Source organism: Mugil cephalus, chromosome 6 (assembly GCF_022458985.1).
Source record: "Mugil cephalus isolate CIBA_MC_2020 chromosome 6, CIBA_Mcephalus_1.1, whole genome shotgun sequence".
NCBI classification, from domain to species: Eukaryota; Metazoa; Chordata; class Actinopteri; order Mugiliformes; family Mugilidae; genus Mugil; species Mugil cephalus.
The window spans coordinates 28,647,063-28,659,500 of NC_061775.1; the positions used below are offsets into that span (position 1 = coordinate 28,647,063).

Genomic DNA, 12,438 nt, shown 5'->3' on the forward strand with positions numbered 1-12,438 from the left:
GTGTCATGTGTTTAAATGAAGCAGAATAATCTGATGTCCTCATATGAGGACACAGGGTCTCAGGAGGACGTACAGTTTATACTGAGAGTTGTCAAGGTTGTGTAAGATAAATAACAGGAAGTCATTTAGTTTGATTAAAGAAGATGTAGGAAAGGAAACGTTAGCAGAGTTAAGCTTCTAGAGGAAGAATGGACGGATCATCCAGGACCAGGATCCACTAATGTACTAATTCATTCATACGGATTCATCACATCACCTGACTCAGTTTAAACGCCTGCGATTGGTCGGATGAGTCTGAATCACAACGACATCCAGGAAGAGTCCAGACACTGGTTCTTACTCAAGTCTTTATTTCTAATGTGAAAGGATTCTTAATATTAAAACATATTTTCTGTTCAGAGACTTTAAAGAAGAATCAGCAGGATTTACACAAACGGAAGTTTTTATAAAAACAAATGAGAAAACATTTAAAGTTAATATTTCAGCTTTTAACAAACTACAACAGACACATTTATGAACCCTCTGCCGTCCAGGAGTTACGTTTAAATAAAGTTTTCCTGTAAATAAATAAGTTTTGGCCGGCGCTTCCTGTCCTGTCACCACTTGATGAAGACGAGGGCGGCGAGGACTGCGTAGCCGAGGATGAGGAAGAGGACTTTGAGCAGCCGGTCCTGTTTGTCGTCCAGCTCCCGGGACAAGATCTCAAAGAAGGTGACGAAGAGGAAGGTCCCGGCGGCGAGACCCTGCAGCACCACCGACGCCACGCTGCCCGCCAGCGTCTGCGCCGACTCCACGCCCATCCCCACGGCCACGCCCAGCGGGATCATCAGGCTCACGGCCACGCCCAGCTTGGCGGCGTCCCTGAGGCCCAGCGACGCCTTGGCCACGCTCACGCCGAGGGCGACGGCGGCCAGAGTCTCGTGCACGGCCACGCCCAGGAACAGCCCTCCCAGCTTGGCGCCGTCGTCCTGGAGGCCGAGCGCCAGGCCCTCGAACACCGAGTGCGCCGACAGCGCCAGGACCAGGCTGACCAGACGCAGGGGTCCCGCCCCCGCCAGCTCCGCCGGGCTGAAGTGTCCGTGCTGGTGTCCGTGGGAACGCTGGACGCCGCCGGGCGAGATGAACGGCGTGTCGTACTCAGAGTCGCTGCCGGCCTCAGAGCCACCGGCGTTGAAGGTCTCCAGGTTGATGAAGGACGGCGTCTCCTTCCTGAAGGTGAGGACGCTCTGCTCCACGAAGACCGTGAGGAAGAAGCCCAGCATCATCATCGTCTCCGCCAGAGGATAATCGCTGCTGATCTGCAGCTGCTGGAACACGACCGTCACCTGAAGACGACAACCACCACACACAGGTGAGTTCAGCCCGGTTCTCAGGGACCAGTTTTACCTGCGACGTCCTGTGGTTCCATGTCTGAGCTTCATGAGGTGCATTCACACGGGATAAACAAACCATAGTTACATCCAAAAAGCTTTGAAAAAGCGTCTGGACACGTGGAGTTTTCTAAAGAAGACGATGAAACGTCTGAGGCACTGGAGCCAGTTTGAGGTTTAAACAGGAAACTCTTAAAAAGGCACCAGGACTTTACAGAGTCTCTGTCCATAGTTGTGTCTCTGCTGCAGGTCAGAGGACAGTTTACACCTTCTGACAGCTTCAACTGCTTATATAACTGATTAGTAAAAAATATATTCACAGGGATTAAGATCACAGACGACCTCCAGCATTATCACAGATTACCAGAGGTCCAGACTCTGGGTCAAACTGGGCTTTCAGGTGACTCCTCCCACTCATGAGTCAGGTGACTTTACCTTGTCTCTGACGGCTGGAAGCAGAGCATTGAAGCAGGTGGCGAGGAACACGCCTCCTCCAAACGAGTTGCCCAGAGACAGCGGCCGCCGGTAGCGATGCGCCTTGTCGTGGTCGGCCAGCAGGAGGCGCACCGGGACCAGAACGCCGGCCAGGACCAGGCCGAACAATCCCAGCATGCCGAGCAGCTTGGCCGCCAGGATCTGCATCCTGAAGCTGCTGCACCAATGCTACAAGCAGCAGGACGCCATGTTCTTCTGGTCTGCAGCTTCTGCTGGACAAGAAGGTCAGAAATCATCAGCTCCTCCTGGTGGTGGAACCGAACATTGCAGCACAACATCTGTTTTACTACAGACTACTATGTATTTTTAACCAACTGACAGTTATCAGTCTGTCAATAATTTATTTTGTGGCTAAACTGGTTCGTCAGGACTGAGCCTTTAACTGGATTCTCCACTAATTTCAGTTTTACTTTATCGCCTTTTAAAGAACTCCTCTAATTTCAGAGTCCGGCCAAAATAAAAGCAGCTTCACCTGCATCCACCTGAGATAATATTTAGGAGCCTCCCACTGGATCATTAGTTCATGGTGATTATCTTCAACAAGTTACTTAAGACCAACTGATGCAATGAGGAGCTTCTCATTTCTTCAACAACATGATGCTACAAACATATTCCAGGACACCACCAGGATTCATGGGGCTCAGATAGAGAAAGAGGTTCAGGGAGCATGAGTCCAGACCAGAGTCCAGACCAGAGTCCAGACCAGAATCCAGACCTGAACCCAGACCAGGGTCCAGACCAGAGTCCAGACCTGAACCCCAGAGAGAAGGTTTGGGAGGAGCTGGAGACTCAGACTCTGACATCAACAACACAGAGAATGAAGCTGGAGTCAAAGCTGAAGAAGCTTCATCCAGACTAAAGAGGAGGTTTTTATTTCTGGCCAGACTGTGTATATTACATCTTTATATAAGAGAGCAAATCTATAATAAGGCTTTATTCTACCAACAAAAATCAGTAGTGAAAATATCAGTTTATTGTCAAATGTAAATCGATTAAACGGAATGGTTTCCGCTAGCATGTGAAGCTAATAGCAGATAGCTGCTAACGAGCTGCTAACGAGCTGCTAACCTCACCGAAATCCTCCGGTTACGAAGCAGGAGCCTCGGTGGAGTCCAGACTACATTTCATTTACATTTAAATCAAAAGAATCCTCTTCAGAACCGAGTTTACCTGCGAGGATCCGACCGCCGCCGTCAAAAACACCTCCGACCTCCGTACTTCCGGGTCAGGTAAATACTCAGCGCTCATTGGCGGATCTTCCCATGACGTACCCGGAAGCAGGGAGACAAGTTAATATCGTTATTTTTTGTTTTTATTCCTCCACAGTTTAAATTTTTAATGTGTTTTCACTTTACACCGGATATTATTTTTAATCATAAACGTTATATTCTTATCATAGTGAAAGTCACATTTCAGCAACATTTCACCTTATTATCATCGCTGTGTTTATTATATATATTCCATCTCTATTTCTTGTACATTTTTTTTGCTTATACTATTTATTTTATTTTGTGGTTCTTAAGTGAGTATTTTTTATGCGCAACTAAGTTACTGCAACCAAGCAATTTTCCTTGTGAATCATTAGAGTCTATGTTTAAAATAAATAAATATACATTATTATAAATAGACAGAATTTTCTGTGATTTAAATCCAACATGATGCAGAGATGGAATAAAGGAGATGTGCAGTATTTTATAAGATAGTGACGGTGCTGATGTCAAACTGATTAAAATCCTCTCATGCTGATTAGCTGGTTTTATCCTTGAATGTTCTTCAGGTTGAGTTTGGAAACAGGACGATCGTGTGCAGAGTCAAAGCAGAAACACGGAGGAATGAGAAGGAACCAAAGGAATTCACAGGTGATTAAACAACTAATGTTAGATCCAATTAACAGCTTTAAATCAAAATGAACATTAAATGTCCGGCTTCTGTAGTTTTCTGACTCATCAGTGTTCGTGTCCATTTGTCACTAATAACAACCAGGAACCTTTTCACAGTCAGAATTATCCTCTCAGCTGAGCAGGTTCAATTTAATTCATCCAAAAACTGAGTTTTAACTATTTTTGACTTATTTTTCTGCCTGCTGGTATGTTAAGAGTTCATGTTTAATTTGGACCAAACCAGCGTTTAAATGACGTTTATTTGTCATAAATCAGATATTTAACCAATATCAGAGCGAACCAGCATCAAACCGTCATTAAACCAAAGTTTACTCAAGTTTAATTGAACCAAACCAGCGTTTACTTAAACCGCCTTAACCCGACACCGTCTGGACCCTAACCCCACAAAACCAGCGTTTGACCAACGTTTGACCAGCATCAACTCATTAACGCAGCATTAACTCATCATTAACTCATCATTAACTCATTAACGCAGCATTAACTCATCATTAACTTATTAACGCAGCATTAACTCATCATTAACTCATCGTTAACTTATTAACGCAGCATTAACTCATCATTAACGCAGCATTAACTCATCATTAACTCATTAACGCAGCATTAACTCATCATTAACGCAGCATTAACTCATCATTAACTCATCATTAACTCATTAACGCAGCATTAACTCATCATTAACGCAGCATTAACTCATCATTAACTCATCATTAACTCATCGTTAACTCATTAACGCAGCATTAACTCATCATTAACTCATTAACGCAGCATTAACTCATAAATTCATCATTAACTCATCATTAACGCAGCATTAACTCATCATTAACTCATTAACGCAGCATTAACTCATAAATTCATCATTAACTCATCATTAACGCAGCATTAACTCATCATCATTAACTCATCATTAACGCAGCATTAACTCATCATTAACGCAGCATTAACTCATTAACTCATCATTAACTTATTAACGCAGCATTAACTCATCATTAACGCAGCATTAACTCATCATTAACGCAGCATTAACTCATTAACTCATCATTAACTTATTAACGCAGCATTAACTCATCATTAACGCAGCATTAACTCATCATTAACGCATTAACGCAGCATTAACTAATCGTTAACTTATTAATGCAGCATTAACTCATCATTAACTTATTAACTCATCATTAACGCAGCATTAACTCATCATTAACTCATTAACGCAGCATTAACTCATCATTAACTCATTAACGCAGCATTAACTCATCATTAACTCATTAACGCAGCATTAACTCATCATTAACGCAGCATTAACTCATCATTAACTCATTAACGCAGCATTAACTCATCATTAATGCAGCATTAACTCATCATTAACTTATTAACGCAGCATTAACTCATAAATTCATCATTAACTCATCATTAATGCAGCATTAACTCATCATTTACTTATTAACTCATCATTAATGCAGCATTAACTCATCATTAACTCAGCATTAACTCATCATTATGAAAGTGAAAAGTTAACCAAAGTTTGATGTTTAACTGCCACTAAAGCCCCGTTAAACCAAAATATCTGACTTTAAATGACATTAAGCTGCATGAAGCTGATATTAAACACATTTCACCATCAGAGACAGACGGAGCCAGTGGCTATTTAAACTGGAGGCTTTAATACATTCTGTTTGACAGTGGAATCAGACAGGAGGAGGAAAACGTTGACGCTCCTCACGACTCCATGTGGCCGAGGAGATATTTGTTCATTTACACTAAATTAATCTGACACTCGTTCTCTCGCACACGCTCAGATAAAAGGAGCAACTAAATGCATGTGAAGTTAGACTGTGTGGTTTTTAGGGGACGTTTCTGGCTCCTGGTGCAGCTTCATCGTGGGTTTGATGTCTCCCCCGAAAAGACCACACAGAGCTGCAGGAAGTGGGCGGAGTTTTTGGTGACGTGGCTCCTGAAGGAAGCGTTTCGCCTCCATCGCTCTCATGCACAAACTATTCAGTGATGGAAAAACACGGCTTCCTTTTAGTCCTTTGAGTTATTATGATCCAGACCAGAAAGAAAAAAAAACAGTGACACCAACACGTCCAACCTGAAACAGACGAGATGCAGAAAACACTTTACATCAAGTCAATTACTGGATCATTGTTTCTGTTGAACCAAACCATTTAAAGTCTCATTGAATCATCATTTTTACCGTGGCAGCGTCACGGCTGCTCCTCGTTGCCGGCGCTCGGCGTCCGGTTGCGGATTTGACTCCTCAGCTGTTCGATGAGTTCAGGGTTCTGCTGCTGCATCTGCTGAGCGAACTGCTGACCTCTGACACACAACAAGAGAAACACAACATCAACAACAACAACAACAACAACAACAACATCAACATCAACAACAACATCAACAACAACAACAACAACAACAACATCAACATCAACATCAACAACAACAACAACAACAACAACAACAACAACAACAACAACAACAACAACAACATCAGCTTCCATCTGAAGCCTCGGATACTTACGCCTGGATCAGTCCAGATAAATCTCCAGCTCCTGGAGCAGCAGCAGCCGGTCCTCCTCCTAGACCTCCTCCCAGACCTCCTCCTAGACCTCCTCCCAGACCTCCTGCTAGACCTCCTCCTACGCCGGGGCCTCCACCAGCTCCTCCTCCAGCTCCTCCCCCAGCTCCTCCTCCTCCTACCCCACCATAAGCTCCAGACATCATCCCTGACATCCTGGAAGACAGAAAAGAATTAGCTTGGAACAACCAGAGCAGCAGCAGCAGCAGCAGCTGATGGAGGCGACTTACAGCTGCTGGACCTGAGGGTTGTTCATCAGAGACGACGCCTGCAGACACAAACACACCAACGCTTTACCACTGGAGGGAGCTACTGGTTCCCGCTCACAGCTTTATCGTTTCTGTCACAACTCACCATGTTCATGAAGCCGGGGTTACTGAGCAAACCGGCCAGATCCACTCCGCCCATTCCTGCAGTCTGAGGGACACAATCACATCAAACCAATCACAGCACGGCTACACCCACCTGTCCTCAGGTCTGGTCTTATCTGGTCTGGTCTGGTCTGGTCTGGTCTGGTCTGGTCTGATCTGATCTGGTCTGATCTGATCTGGTCTGGTCTGGTCTGGTCTGATCTGGTCTGGTCTGATCGGGTCTGATCGGGTCTGGTCTGGTCTGGTCTGATCTGATTTGATTTGATCTGGTCTGGTCTGGTCTGGTCTGGTCAGGTCTGGTCAGGTCTGGTCTGATGTGGTCTGGTCTGGTCTGGTCTGTCGCTGGTCTGGTCTGGTCTGGTCTGGTCTGATCTGGTCTGGTCTGGTCTGGTCTGATGTGGTCTGGTCTGATGTGGTCTGGTCTGTCGCTGATCTGGTCTGATCTGGTCTGATCTGGTCTGGTCTGGTCTGATCTGGTCTGGTCTGGTCTGATCTGGTCTGGTCTGGTCTGATCGGGTCTGATCGGGTCTGATCGGGTCTGATCTGGTCTTGTCTGATCTGATCTGATCTGGTCTGGTCTGATGTGGTCTGATCTGATGTGGTCTGGTCTGGTCCGGTCCGGTCTGGTCTGGTCTTACCGGACTGGACGTGTCCATCTTCTCCTCTGCGATCTTCAGGTTGGTTTTGTAGGTGTCGTTGTCGGGGTCGAGCTCCAGCGCTTTCTTGTAGTAGCTGACGGCCTCTGTGTGTTTGTTGAGACTGGCCAGAGCCAAACTGCAACACAAAGAGACGCATCTAATGTCTCTACAGGACTTTAGCTCTTATACTGTGTCAGGAAGCTGCCACGTCTTCATATCTAACTCGTTATTCATTCACATCCGTGTAAACGCTGGATTAAATGTTAGTTTTTCTTCTAATAAATAGAGTAAATCTGATCTGTAGATCGACCTGAAACATCTTCTAGGATCCTGGTAACTGTGACTATTCTTGGCTGATTGATATTTGACCTGTAACTCCACAGATGTCACTTTTTTTTTTTTACAGAAAAAAACTTGTTTTGTTAAAATATGAGTCCAGGGCGTCACGAAGTCTTGTCCCGGTAAAAACCAGGACAGTGAAATGAGTTTGTTTGTGGTTCATAGTTCGTCTCCATTAACTTTGAACCACCTGAGTCCAGAGTCTCAGGTTCAGACATTTTCATGGTCCTGTGCTTTACATCTCATGGACTAATGGTGGCGCTACAAATAATAAACACAGTACAGATATCAAGTAGTTAAAGTTAGCTTAGCATTGATATGTAGCCTGATGTTCGTAGTCTAGTTTGTCTGGTGGAGAGTTGTTCTGATTCTGTTTCTAATGAGAAAAACATCTTCTAGAAACACAACAGGTCCAGAGGTGTTTGACTCAGATGTGTTTTCTCAGAATAAACCATGAACCTGGACCACTGAGAGCCTTCAGTGCTGCCATGGCAACCGTTAGCATCCCTATTAGCATCTCTATTAGCATCTGTTCTAGACTTGTGGGTCTTTGTTGAGTTCTCGTCTGAATCTCGATGGCGGATCCAGATTCTGTCGTCTGGTCGGTTTGAGGTTGAGATGCTCGTAGAAGAAACAGACTGACTCACTGTTGGGTTCATTGAAATCTTTTGATTTTGGGTCTTTTTGGTCGTTTCTTTCAGCTGGAGCCACTGAGATGAGTCATTAAGTTGTTGGGCCGTGTTTATTGGACTTTGTGTGGATGGAAGTTCCCTTTAAAGACAGAAACATGTGTGTTTACCCCATGCGTCCGTAGGCTTTGCTGTAGTTGGGGTCGATGTTGATGGCCTGTTCACAGTCCTGCACGGCTCCAGCGTAGTTCCCCAGTTTACTGTAGGCTGCAGCTCTGCACACAGCAAACGTTCATCAGCACATTTATACGGCGTCAATAACACAACAAACGCTCTCAAGACTCTTTACAAAATCCAGCCTGATGCAGCAGGAAGGAACCTGGAGCAGAACCAGAACTAGAACCAGGTCGTACGGAGGGAACCATCTGAACCATCTGAACCACCTGAACCATCTGAACCTCTTCCTGGATTTAATGTCGCTGATAAAAGGTTTTACACAAAAACGTTTGAGGAACAAACTTGAATCAAAAGAAGCTTCGTCTCTGATTCGATCAGTGGTGTTTCAGCAGGATTTCTACGTGTCATTTTCTTCGTTAAAAACACGAGTGACATGTGGACATGTGGCTCCGTGTTTCCTCAGACTGACCTGTTGCAGTAGTAGACGGCGTTCTGAGGGTTGATGGCGATGGCCTTGGAGTAAAACTCAACCGCTGCTGCGAAGTTCTCCACCTTCATCTGGTCGTTACCTGCAGACGAGAACAAATCAAAACACCGGCTCTAAATCTGCTGATAGATGTGAGTTTGTTTCTTCTTACTTTAAATATTTCAGTTACAAAAATCAGAGAAAATGGAACGGAACATTTCCCACAATCCTCTCTGCTCCACCCTAACATGCTGGGTGTCATTAGAAGCTAGAAGCTGCTCTCTCCATGATGGAACCAGAGATAAAGTCGGAGGAAACATCCATCGTCTTCTGGATCGTATAATGAGCTCAATGGTAGAATGTGATGACGTCCAGGAGAAATAAAATGTCCAAAGGTTGAATTGTGTGAACGTTGCCTCCTGTAGTGAATCAGTAGCATTTTGGAGCCAGATTCACTTTAAGAGGTAAAAACCCAACGTGGAGGAACTTTGGGTTCTTTGGTTTGATCCTAATGTCCAGATGGAGAGAGGACCTGGTTCTGTTTCACTAGAACCTCTGGAGAACATGTGAGCTCTGTGGTGTTTGTAGAGACTCACCGTCGCTCTTCAGTCTCTCGGCCTCGGCTCTCTGCTCCTCGGTCGGGGAGGTCGGGCTGGAGTTGTTGTTGACCTGCGACTGAGCCGGAAACTGTTGGAAACAAACACAAAGTCACTGACTCTCCAATCTCCCATTAGGAGATTTGACTCTATTACTAGAGAATATTACCCTTGAATTTAAACATTTCTTTATCACCGGGGTCAACTGGACCTCAGCTATTTAAAACCCCAAAAAATATAAATAAAGTTTATGTCAAGTCCTTCATGTTTGTTTGTTGACTACCTAAATAGCTCTTTAATAAATCCAGCCCTGGATCAGCTGATGATGAAACGGTCAGAAGTGATTTAAATTACGGAAAAAGGAGCAGGATGGAGGGAACGTGTGGACTCTGGACTCTACCTTGGCTGTGACGGAGTTAAAGATCTCCGGTAACGTCATGGGGACGGCGAGACTCTGGTCGTCAGTGGAAACTTCGAACGCCGTCTCCAGACACTGGACGGCAACTGGAGGAGGACAAGAGGAGGTCAGCAGGAGACACAGGACAAACCAACCGGGCCTCCTCCAACCAACACACGGTTTAGAGACAGAACCTCACACCCGCTGGAGGAGCAGGAGGAGGAGGTGGGGGAGGAGGTGGAGGAGCACTGGCTCTGGTCGTTCTCCTTGTGGTTGTTGTTCAGGTGGTGAATAAATGTGTGTTTCTGTCCTCAGACATTAGTTTGTTCCACCTCCTGATCTCTGAACCGGCTCCATGTTCCCGCTGAGGAGCCGTTTAGACTCCGTGTCGTCTTCACCTCCTTCCTCCATAAACATGAGATCATTACAGGGGAGCTACGTCATCAACATGCAGTTGTTGTCTGTAAATTGTGTAGGATAAGTTATCACACGGTCCCAGAAAACACATGTATGTGACACTGTCTCCGTGGAAACAGGCGTGAACATTTCTCACCCTCCAGACTCTCCTGAGCTCCTGAGGACAGACCCCCGGACTGGAGCTGGTCGTGGAGGAACTGGATGATGGAGAAGGCGAGGCGCTTGTTGTCTGTCATGGTGACGGAGAATCAGACCTCGACGCCCTGGAAACAACAACACAGCTCACATCAGCAGCTTAGCATGTAGCATGTAGCCTTTAGCCTTTAGCCTCTAGCATGTGGAATATTCTAGAACAACGGGTCAAACACATTCAATCCCAGTTTGATCTAAAGGGACTGGACCAGTGACACAATAATAACCTATAAGTAACTTTTTCCACCACTTAAATCCATGGAGACGTAGCTTTGAACTTGACTCATGTTAGCTGCTTAACACATGATGAACATTAACTCATCTCCACGAAGCTCCAGGCAAAATGTTGCTGGTTTAACCCTTCATGGGTCCAGGACGTGGTAACTTCATCTCATGGTTCCTGGTTTATCAGGAACCATGAAGAAGAACAAGTGTCCTCATGTTTCTAATGTGATGATGTTGACAAGTGTCAGAATCAACTCTGATGTTCTAATGTGACAAATACATGTTTACATTAGTTTAAGGACCAGGAACCAGATATGGGAGATTCATTCATCTAAAATTAATACAGGAAATTTGGAATGACTTCACATAAGTAAAACGTTGTTCAGACGTCCTCCGATAACATCTAAACATTTGAATGAGCCCTATTCAGGGTTAACGGCGGCTGGATGGATGTTTGACCTCAGTCCTCTGACATCTTTTATGAAACGTGTCTTTTGTTGACTCATAAGGCAGCAAATCATCTCAGCTGAATTCAACATGCACTACAGGTTTACACTTTTCTCCATACACACCGTATGTGGGAATAATGTGACAGCAAAGGGCGAATCTGCCAATAAAAACTCCAATCGTTTTAACCCTAGAGTTATTTGGAGAATGTGAGCTACGCCGAATTAAAGAGTGGCTCTTTGCAGGTCATGAAATGCCTTCACTTGTGCTCCAACCTGCGCCTGATTTGTGTCAGAAGAAAAAACACCCTGCGTTGGGCGACTTTTGAACAGAGTCTGGAGTGACGTGTTCGCCACAACCTCCACACGGTGCTAAGGGCTAGCTGCTAGCTCTCCGCTGATTTCCTCGGTGCTGCCGTTCCTATAAAACGGCCACATGGAACGATTCCGACACGAGGACACAGTAACACCGTCATCCTACCTGCTGTCTCCGTATTCCACCTGCGGACGGTCCCGGTAACGGAGAGTTGACGTTAGCTACGAGAAGCCGTCACTAGCTAGCTAGCTAATAAAGCTTGTCGCAGAGTTATGTCGTCATCTGGAGGCGCCGCTGTGGTGACGTCATGGATTGAGCGTCAATCAAACTCGCCTTCAGAATAAAAGATTCAAGGTTATTTTTATCGTCACATCATTGTTGAAATATTGTTTCTCGTCCGTGGTTTAACTGTCGGAGGGGGCGAGTGACGGTGTTTGTTTAGGGAGGGGACACAGTCCGTTGATGATCCTGACCATCTGAGGAAAGAAGCTGTTCATCTTCTTGGATGTTCTACAGCTGATTGCACATCTTCTCCCTGAGGGCAGGGGGAGAAGATGTGATGGGAGGGATGGTGGGAGATGATGGACATGGCTTTATGGATGCAGGTCTGCTCGAATAATTCCAACAACCAGGGAAGTGGAGCACTGGGGGTCTTCGCAGTTTTGTTCAGATGTAACTAAAAAATGCAAATAAATAAATTAAATTTAACCAATTAATACATCCCTCTTTCAGTAATAATTAAACAATCATAAATCTATAGATTTTTCACTCATTCTGTACATCTTTTGCCTGTATTTGATCAGAAATGTAATTTTAACAGTAGCTGATTTTCCTGATGTTTCAATAACATCTGTTGTTCTGCATCATTCTGCCATAAATCAGTTAAAAGTCCTC

General features: G+C 45.0%; 2 protein-coding genes across 5 annotated transcripts; both read right to left on the bottom strand.

Moving 5' to 3' along the window:
- Nucleotides 1-333: 333 nt before the first annotated feature.
- Nucleotides 334-3,119, bottom strand: LOC125009791 (zinc transporter ZIP3-like). Of its 4 annotated transcripts, none has more exons than XM_047587989.1 (3): nucleotides 3,036-3,119; nucleotides 1,806-2,077; nucleotides 334-1,325 (listed from the first exon to the last, which is right to left on the bottom strand). In XM_047587989.1, the coding sequence occupies exons 2-3, from the start codon at nucleotides 2,010-2,012 to the stop codon at nucleotides 597-599; spliced, it is 936 nt and encodes a 311-aa protein (XP_047443945.1). In that variant the 5' UTR covers nucleotides 2,013-2,077; nucleotides 3,036-3,119; the 3' UTR covers nucleotides 334-596. The 4 variants fall into 4 exon arrangements, with proteins under 4 accessions (XP_047443945.1, XP_047443946.1, XP_047443947.1 ...); XM_047587990.1 differs by having other exon boundaries at nucleotides 1,806-2,074; nucleotides 3,036-3,109; XM_047587991.1 differs by having other exon boundaries at nucleotides 1,806-2,074; nucleotides 2,939-3,088.
- Nucleotides 3,120-5,400: 2,281 nt separating this feature from the next.
- Nucleotides 5,401-11,867, bottom strand: sgta (small glutamine rich tetratricopeptide repeat co-chaperone alpha). The gene is made up of 12 exons (XM_047587988.1): nucleotides 11,710-11,867; nucleotides 10,502-10,628; nucleotides 9,952-10,055; nucleotides 9,552-9,642; nucleotides 8,959-9,058; nucleotides 8,483-8,587; nucleotides 7,345-7,480; nucleotides 6,690-6,752; nucleotides 6,566-6,603; nucleotides 6,279-6,491; nucleotides 5,955-6,076; nucleotides 5,401-5,849 (listed from the first exon to the last, which is right to left on the bottom strand). Exons 2-11 carry the CDS (start codon nucleotides 10,599-10,601, stop codon nucleotides 5,965-5,967), a joined length of 1,062 nt encoding a protein of 353 aa, XP_047443944.1. The 5' UTR covers nucleotides 10,602-10,628; nucleotides 11,710-11,867; the 3' UTR covers nucleotides 5,401-5,849; nucleotides 5,955-5,964.
- Nucleotides 11,868-12,438: the final 571 nt, after the last annotated feature.

What these genes read in the sequence shown, in the direction of transcription:
- LOC125009791 (XM_047587989.1), bottom strand. Translation starts at nt 2,012, where the DNA reads ATGCAGATCCTGGCGGCCAAGCTGCTCGGCATGCTGGGATTGTTCGGC. An exon ending in TTCCAGCCGTCAGAGACAAG is followed by an intron (nt 1,326 to 1,805) that starts GTAAAGTCACCT and finishes TGTCGTCTTCAG; the next exon opens with GTGACGGTCGTGTTCCAGCA.
- sgta (XM_047587988.1), bottom strand. Translation starts at nt 10,601, where the DNA reads ATGACAGACAACAAGCGCCTCGCCTTCTCCATCATCCAGTTCCTCCAC. An exon ending in CGAGAGACTGAAGAGCGACG is followed by an intron (nt 9,059 to 9,551) that starts GTGAGTCTCTAC and finishes TCTCGTCTGCAG; the next exon opens with GTAACGACCAGATGAAGGTG. An exon ending in TTATCTGGACTGATCCAGGC is followed by an intron (nt 6,077 to 6,278) that starts GTAAGTATCCGA and finishes GTTGTGTGTCAG; the next exon opens with AGGTCAGCAGTTCGCTCAGC.